Below are 9,409 nucleotides of genomic sequence, written 5' to 3' on the forward strand. Positions count from 1 at the left end.
ACATCGTGATGAGGGTGAGCATAATAGATGTACTACTTTTCCCTTAGTTTAGTCTACTTAGTTTTCTTCAATAAGGTTTTTAATGAGATAAGTTGAAGTATATATTATAAATTATGTACTCTTTTTTTTTCATCACTAAGTTTTTTCCGAGTCATATTATTAATATACATCCTATTGTGTTATAAATAATATATTTATATAAATATCCATTTAACCCCCCAAATGTTAACTGCCCATTTGAATTTTATTTCCCTAATTATGATTTTGTAACCTTTACTTTCATTTTTTATTGATGAATCTTCTTCTAATTTATAACAATTAGAATTTTGTGAACAATTTACTAGTTTTAAATATAAGGGAAAAAAACAGAGATTAGTAGGTAAAAAGAAATAAGTAATACTTTTTCTGGTGGCAAATTATACCATTTACAGGTTAGCCAATAATAAAACTACTGTTTCTCAAAAAAGGGAAGAGTTATAATAAAACAAATATTGCGATTGATCAATATATAACCCAAAGATGGAGCAATAAAATTAGTAGGGCTATTGGCTGCAATTGGTTCCTTGATTAAGATTAGTAGGTAAAAAGAAATGGTTAATTAAGAGATTGCATTAATTAGGTTTAAAAGAACAAAGCAGTATAGAATAATTGGTTCCAAGTATCAGGCAGCCCAGGAAGACACCAGTGGCTGCAATCTGCTGAGCGGTAAGGGTTAGCTCTCTGGTCAGGGGTTAAGTCACCACTATATATAGATGGATGGCAATCTTTCCTCAGCTCAGAAAGCATTGTGATGTCCAGCAAATATGCAGGGCTATGCATATCCCTAATTACCTCATCCAACACTCTCATTTGATCTGGGTATGCACTTGGATTCATTGTTCCGGTCATCGGTAACGTCTCACCGTAACAATTTTTTGTGGTCGCCGTTCCCGACACCACCGAGCTCCATTCACTTGGACTGTCATGCATCAAATTTCAAATAAATTTAGATGAAATGTCAATCTAAATATATTTTAATAATTGAGGTTTATCTGAAAAGTTTAATACTAACTCCCATTTACCCGTTTCATATCTAAATTTTCTAAAAAGTATTATCAAGTAGTTATTATAATTCTAGTCAGTATTAGAATTGAAGTATAAATAAGATTAGTTGTTTTTTTTTTATCTATTATCTATAATTATATCTTTTTTTTTAAGAAATATAATCTATATTTAATTATTTATAATCACAGGAAGGAGAATATTCTAATTACCAATAATACCCTTTATATAATTATAAAATGACCACTCATAAAAATAATTATTTAGATAACTAAATAAAAATTATAAAGCAATTAGAAATATAAGAGCCATAAAAATTATAACTAAGTTAATCTTTGTAATTGAGATAAATTTTATAAATAAATTAAAAATACAATGATTAAAAATTATACAACTCAAATCCTAAAGTGTTAGACTTTCAATACCATCAAACTAAGCTGATCTCCGCGAGCAAGATAAATTTATAAATAAAATTAAATCACAATTATTAAAAATTATACCACTCAAATTCTGAAGTATTAAAAATCTGAAAGGCATAAAATTTCTGACGAAGTCAATATTGGTTTTAGCGACAACTTTATAAATAAGTTTAAAATACAATTATTTCAATAAGTAGATCTATTCATTTTGGTCTTAATGAATATTATTTTCGTTTCTAGGTAGCTTATATTAATGTATTATGACAAAAGATCTAAATCATGTACATTATGAAATGGCGTTCATATAATTATTATTGTATTAAATTTTATGTACATCTTAATTAGTTTAATAATATCTATTATAAATATTACATTTTTACTACTAAAGCCATTTAAAATTTGTTTTCAAATCAAATTTATAATAAATATGTTTTAATGACATCTAAAGAACACTTTTTTCTCAAAAATATCATTTCCCTCAAGTCTATCAATAACAGGAAACGATAAGATACAGCACATGGGCAAAGGACGGAGGGCAAAGGACGGAGGGCAAACATTCCACCGACAAAGAAGGGTGTACATGTGAACGTCAGCTCAAACATGTGACGGAACTGTGCTAGCTTGTCAGAAGATTTAGAATTTTCATCCGAATTCAATGGTATCATTCATTTTAGGAAAAAAAATTCAACTAGATTTCAGAAAAGTTTTTAAATTAAAAATTAAACTATTCTATTCCCAATATGAGAATTATAAAAAAAAAAAATTCGTAAAAACTTTGATTTTATGTAAAGTTGAGGATTTTATTTTTTTAAAATTAGGGTTTTAAATTTAAGTTTAGCATAAAATATTAATAAATTATAAATTTCAAATTTTACTATATTATCTATTATAAGTTTTTTAAAGTGTACTTAAAATAATATTATTTTATAAATTATTTTAAATTCACATTTAAATAAGGTGATTCTCATGTTTTTTAACACGAATATATATCCGGCGCTCTAATCAATTTAAAGGTTGAGAGAGGGGAGCGAAGCTTTTATCAGAGGGGAGTCTTTACAGGGTCCTGCTGGGTTTTGCAGAGTTTTCTTCTTGTTGGTTTTTGGTCTTCTCACAGCTTAATGGTTTGCAGATTGCTTTCTCCAACCTTTGAGCAAGGGATTTTTCTATTTTTCTTTGTTTTGATTTTACCAAGATTATTGTTTAATGACGTTGATGTCAAGGAACACGCTGTTATGTCCCATGTGTTCCTCTCCCATTGGCCATTTGATCTTTGTTGTGTTTCCTCCTTGTTGAGTGATAGAAGTTGTTCTTCTATGGTTGTGCCCGTTGCAATGTTGTTTGATTGGGTGTTTCTGTTTTTTCTGACTATTCATTGTTTCTGTTATTTCTATTGTGCTCGTATCTAGCTTGATCTCTAGCCGAGTGGTTTGATTTCCTTAATGGTCTAAGTTGGATTTTGCTTTTGGTTTAGGTTGATTATGCGGTTGGATTTGTTTGTTTTTGGTCTGTATTTTGTGGTTTGGGCCTTTGGTTTATATTTTCTGTAACCCTCTGCTCTATCATGGACCTTGAAAATACAAAATTTTTATATGCTAAAAAAATAATCAATCAAATAAAATATATACTTTTATCAAATTTAGTTCTCAAAAATAATTAATTATCTTATAATTTTATATTAAAATATATGTATCGTGCTTTACTATTTATTTTGCGTATAATAAATTTTTATATGTATTTATTATTTTCACTTTTAATTTTATTATTTTCCATATTAAAATATTAATTCAATTATTTGTTTAATTAACTTCTATTTCACATGAATTAAAAAAATATTAATATAAATAAAAGTAATAAATACTAATTATTTCTATAATATACTTTTAATTTATATTACTTATTAAAAATATTAATTATTTAATATTTATTTACTGCTTTCACTTCTATTTATTTAAAGTATTAAAATTATTTTAATATCAGATGCAACGAACCGACACACTGTTAATGTGCTATTAAACCCCTTGCTGGGAAAATACTCTGCACTTGCAATTTATCCCTTTTTTAATTATTTTACCTTTTTATTAGTAGCTAAATGAAGAGAAAATTATCGAAATTGGAGTATTTAAGTGTGATAAAATATAACTTCTCCAAATACGTATACTTATTATGATTTAGATTATTTAATAATTTTATAAATCACCGTCTATAAAGTCTTAAATGATAAATAAAAGTGAATAGAGAAAATAAATAATTTTATTCCTCTACAATAAGAGAGAAATGAGAGATGGAGATATAAAATTAATTAATGAAATTTTAAATAATTATAAAAAAAAAGAATATAGATAATTATAGCATCTAGAAAATATATAGTAATTTATTTTAAAACACTAATGGCAAATGGATAGAAGGTCCTAAATATGTGATGGAAAGTACAACTAAAGAATTAAGTAGTCTAATTTCTGAAATCTAGGAATTAAATCATTAAAAATAATAAAATATAGAGATTACATTGTAGATTCTTTATTTTTAGATAATTTTTTATTTTAATATTTTGCCCCATCAAAATTATCTTATTTTTGTTATCCTATCATAACTAAGCTTTTTTGTTTCTCCTTCATAAAATTTAACAAAAACTCTTTTAATGTATTTTAGGTTGGTTTGGTAATTTATTTTTTCTTTTACGAAACTTAATAAAAACTTTTTTTAATGGTTTTTAACTTGATTTGGTAATTTATTTAGATTAATCAAACAATTAAATAAAAAAATTATATAAATAAGAAAAATTTATAAGAAACTATAAATTGTATGATGTAATGAAATGAAAGATCACATAAAATGTAATGAACAAATATAAAATTCAAAATTATAATATCAATAAAATTTAAGCACGTATTTGCAAAATTTCCCTAGCTTATTATGATAACGATATCCCAATAAATTATAAAGTTTTATGTACTTATATTTATATTTATACTCTTTCATAGTTATTATTTTAAATAAATTTATATATTCCCTTGTAATTTATCATTTACTTTTGTATGGTCATTTAATTACTTAATTATTTACTACACCAAAATAAACATAATACTTATTATATTAAATATTTAAATTTAATTTTATATACTATTATATAATCTTTAATTATTTTGTATGAGTTTTAGTAGTAAATATTTTCTATATTAATAATTTCTTTATATAAAATGAGCTCATAAAAAGATTTACTTTCTCTATGTTACAAGAATAAGTGTGCAGTCAGCTTCATATGAATTAAAAAAAATATATAATTAGTATATTAAAATTAATAAGCATTACATTATTTTTTATTAACTTTTATTAAAATTAACAAATTTTACTCTTTTTAAATAGATATTTATTAAAAAATAAAAAAAAATTATAATTTAAAAAATAAAATAATACTCTATTTATTTCATAATTTTTTATTTATTTTTTTAATTATTCTAAAATTATTATATTTTTTTATATTATAATAATATATAAATTAACTATTATAATTTTATTTTATTTTTAAAATAAATTTTCATATTGAATAAAATTTAATATATTTAAAATAATATAATTAAAAAATTAATAAAAATTATTATTTTCATATGAAATAAGTAAAATGGATAAAAATTGTGAGATAGAAGGTGTAATAATTTGTTTTGAGACTGATAAAAGAAACAAGCAATATTTACAAAACAAAACGAAAGAAGTATAATATCACTTAATATAGGAAGAGGGAGTCGGAGACATACTCGTAATGTGTAGGAGAGATAGACTGGAAAAAAACCCTAGTCGAAGAAGAGTCGATGTTGGAATCAACCCACTGGGCCCATGTTCTTAGCGCTTTCTCCAAAGCAACCAATCGATCCATGTCTTTGTAATAGGTGCCTCCTGATTCCATGTAATCCCATCTACACAACCCCATTCATTAAGCAAACAAATCAATTACATTAATTAGTTAATTCATTAATCAATTATATTTTTTAAACCAAAAAAAAAAAAAACAAATGTCGAAGCAAAGGACAAATGCTTTGCTTACCCTTGGTCACCTCCTTGGTGAATCCACCAATGACCCGTGTTAAATACCAAAACGTCAGCATTGTGCCAAGCATTTCCATTGCCTGAAATTTCTTCCAGTTTTAGGATTCTCTTCCCTTGTACCACATCTATGTCCACCAGATATGGAGCCTTGTAATACATCATTGAAATTCCATAGTCCTACACAATATCACATCACTTTTGCTTTGCAGTTTCTTTATATTTTATTTTTTTAACCGAGAAATATAAAGTTAAAAGTATTATCCACCTTAAGTAAAAACAAACTGAATAATTCTTTAATTAAATATCCTTCAAATTCATATAATTTAATATAAATACTTAATTTAGTAATTACAAAATTTGTTACTATATAAATTGAATTTATATTAGGTTTAATGTTTTCGAATAGTATATTTAGATGAAAAGTAAGAAAATAAGGATGAGAAGAGGAAATACTATTTTATTATCACATGACGGTATAGGGAGGAAATTATTGAAAAGAAAATTATTATTCAAGTACTGAAATTACAATTTTACTTTATTCTTAAATATAAAAAACCTAAAAATATAAAAGACATTCTTTGCAATTTTAAACATTTTTTCACTTTCCCAATTTCAAGAGAAATTTTTTTAAGAAAAATAACAGTAAATATAATTTTTTTCAACTATTTCATGTTTTTCTTTCTTCACCATTTTCTTCTCAACTAAGTAAAAAATTAAATAAAACAAAATAAAATTATTTGTTCCCCGAATTTTCCTCTCTCCATTATTATGAGAAAAAAAGACATGAGTTGGATTCCTTTAACTTATAATTAATTATACACAAAACGACAAACAAAATCAAAATGCATGCCAGCTATAGAACCTATAATATATTAGCTACCAATACAGCACTATTGATAAACTAAATGCAGAAGAAGTAACCGTACCAAGAACTTGAAGATGGACAAAGGCAATCCTCTGCTCATTTGCGTAGAAGTAGAAGGATTATCAGCTAATATCATACAAATCAAAGACTCCCATTGATTCCTCCCAAGCGAATCACCCACAAATGTCATCGTTTTCCCTTTCATATTTTCCAGAAATACAATCCCATTGAACCTATCAATCAACCACCAAAATCACATAAATCCAATCTCCAATAAAAACCCAATAAAGGAAAAAGAACAATAGCTATAAATTTTACCTTGGGAGTTCACAGTTGAGAGGCTGCCATCTATACTTTAGGTAATCGGAGTCCGGTCGACCGTACATTTGGCAGTTGAATTGGGGCTCAATAAAGGGACAGTTAGATGATTCGTAAAGAGGGTAAGTGTCATCCCTAACCCAAGTTCCCACAAATAATGCACAAGTGCTCTGATTTGCTTGAAACTTTGGCATTGCATTGTGCTGCTTCTTATGGTGATTTCTTAAGCTCAATATCAAAGCTGAAGATGCAATCTGTGTTTCTAAGACCACCAAAAATAGGATAGTCAAACACCAATATCTACTAGCCAGATTGCTAGAAGATTGGCTGAATAACATTGGCATTTCAGAACCCAAAGGCATCATAAGGACCAAGGATGGCTAAAGAAAAAGCTTTAGACTTCAATAAAGAAAAAACATGGGTTAGTGAGCGAAAAAGAAAATAGGGGTTTTTCTTTGAAGGGGTTTTGTGTGCATGTGAAGATAGCTGAGATGGGCTCACGTGAGTTAAAATCTTGGGATCTTTGGGACGTGGCTTGCGAGGTTTTGGCTGCTGTATTGTGTGTCCATACGCATGAGCTCGGATTCTGTTAACAAGACATTTCATTGAAAGCGGAAAAAGAAGTGGAAAAATAACAAAAAGCTAAAAGTAAAAGGGGGCATGGAAAGGGGCCCAACTAAAAAGTACATATGTTGAAATCTCGTTTTCAAATCTTTCAACATTTATATATTTCTGTATTTAAAATTGCAAGCTAAATATTCGATCGACCTATTTCCCAGCTTCTCAATGGAAATTCCAAGATTTAATCATTGAGCTTTTTTTCAATATCAAAGACGGCATTTGCCACAAGATAGAATAATGGAAGAAAAAAAATATATATATATATATATATATTACAGCCAAAACTGCGGCAAGTTTTAAATTAAAGCTATTATTACATCAACTACACCACTCTAGCAATGTCTTCCTCCGATTAATTCACTGCTTTCACTTTAATTTATTAAAAATATTAAATTTATTTTAATACCAGCTTCAATGTACTAACACACCCTTAATGTGCTATTAAGCCCCCTTCTGGGAAAGTACTCTGCATTTGCAATTTACACCTTTTTAAAAGAATCTCTTGAGCTTAGGACTACCTTCAGCCCAGTTTGGGCCCACTATTACAACTGATTACAGCTCATATTGGACCGATTTCTTAGTGCCATTGGCTAACAATAAGCCTTGGCAACCCATCACACTGCAAGGGAAGAGAGATTTTATATGATCTTTGTGTTGTCAACATCTATAATTTCCTGCTTAATTTCTAAATTTTGTTACCAATAATAATTTATTTTTTTATTTTAAAAATAAAATTATTTAGTATAACATTGCTTAATTTTTTTAATTCTTAAAACATATCTTCTCATTTAAAACATAACACAATCAATGACCCCAAATAAAAACAATAAATCAATAAAATAGATCTGAAAGACTGAAACACAATAATAATCAGAATATTTTTTTCTCCAAAATAACCAATACTCAAAAAGCAGCAGGGATAGAACGGCTTCAATACGAAGTTCATCAAATCTGAAACCTAATAATAAACAGAACACATTCAATCACCCCAAATAAAAACAATCAATCAAGAAAACAGAAAACTAATTCAACTTCTTCATTCATCAAATCTGAAAACCAATAATAATAAGCAGAAAATTTTTTTTCCAAAACAATCAACACTCAGATAGCAGCAGGGAAAGAACGGTTTCAATAAAAAGTCGAGACTGGTGAGCGTAGGTATACTCAAAGCAAAGCAAATATAATGCTTTAACAAGAAGGATAGGCCGACATTAATTGCGAAAGCAGCGGGGATGAGTTACTTGCCTTAAAGAAATAGCAGCAGAAACGAGTCGAACGCATGAAAAGAAGCTCTTGGCGAGAAAATCAGTAGGGAGATGGAGCAATTTGTATCGCGGCAAGGAGTGGAGTCACACCGACAATCAAGAATGGGAGAAGGGATGTGGTCTCTCTATAGGCTGAGCGGTGTCGAGAATGCCAGGACCATCGGTTAAAGACTTTAAGTGCCGACACCGTTGCCTCTCGCCCACGCGGAACACACGCCTCACGAGTCACAACTGTCGAGTGTTGAGCGGCAAAGAAAAGGCGTAGAAGTGAGATTTAAGAAGCAGAAAGGCAGAAAGACTTGGGATTTAGGGGAGACGAGAGTGGATAGTGGAGAGAAGAGACCGAGCGTCAAGAGAGAGAGTGGACTGGTAAACCCTAAAGTAAAATGAACAAAACGCAGCATTTTAGGGAGGAGTTTGGTCCGTTCAGTTCAATGGAAGTATATTTTCTTCAGAACCGAATTAAATCCATTAAATTGAAAATTTTTAAAATAAAATTAAAATTTATAATTAAATCTATTTAATTAATTTTTTTAATTCAAACTAAATAGTAATTATTTCTAATGTCATCTAATATAGAACGAGGGAGCTAGAGACATACTCGTAACGTGTAGAAGAGATGGACAGAAACAAAAAACTCTTAATAAAAAAAGAATCAATGCTGGAATCAACCAAATTGGCCCATGCTCTTAGCGCTTTCGCCAAAGCGGTTCCATGTCTTTGTAATAGGTGCCTCCTGATTCCATGTAATCCCATCTGCACAACCTCATTCATAGCAAACAAATCAATATAATTAATTAATTATACTGTATTATATTTTTTAAAAGAAAAAAAAAAAA

General features: G+C 28.2%; 1 protein-coding gene across 2 annotated transcripts; it reads right to left on the reverse strand.

Annotated features, from left to right (window-relative positions):
- Positions 1–545: 545 nt before the first annotated feature.
- LOC110619497 (protein PMR5) lies at positions 546–9,044 on the reverse strand. 2 transcript variants are annotated; one of them, XM_021762998.2, is made up of 6 exons: positions 8,551–9,044; positions 6,685–7,270; positions 6,428–6,599; positions 5,500–5,678; positions 5,213–5,371; positions 546–958 (listed from the first exon to the last, which is right to left on the reverse strand). In XM_021762998.2, exons 2-6 carry the CDS (start codon positions 7,047–7,049, stop codon positions 622–624), a joined length of 1,212 nt encoding a protein of 403 aa, XP_021618690.1. In that variant the 5' UTR covers positions 7,050–7,270; positions 8,551–9,044; the 3' UTR covers positions 546–621. The 2 variants fall into 2 exon arrangements, with proteins under 2 accessions (XP_021618690.1, XP_021618692.1); XM_021763000.2 differs by lacking the exon at positions 8,551–9,044 and having other exon boundaries at positions 6,685–7,083; positions 7,186–7,276.
- Between the last annotated feature and the right edge of the window lie 365 nt (positions 9,045–9,409).

This window comes from Manihot esculenta, chromosome 7 (genome assembly GCF_001659605.2).
Source record: "Manihot esculenta cultivar AM560-2 chromosome 7, M.esculenta_v8, whole genome shotgun sequence".
NCBI lineage: Eukaryota > Viridiplantae > Streptophyta > Magnoliopsida > Malpighiales > Euphorbiaceae > Manihot > Manihot esculenta.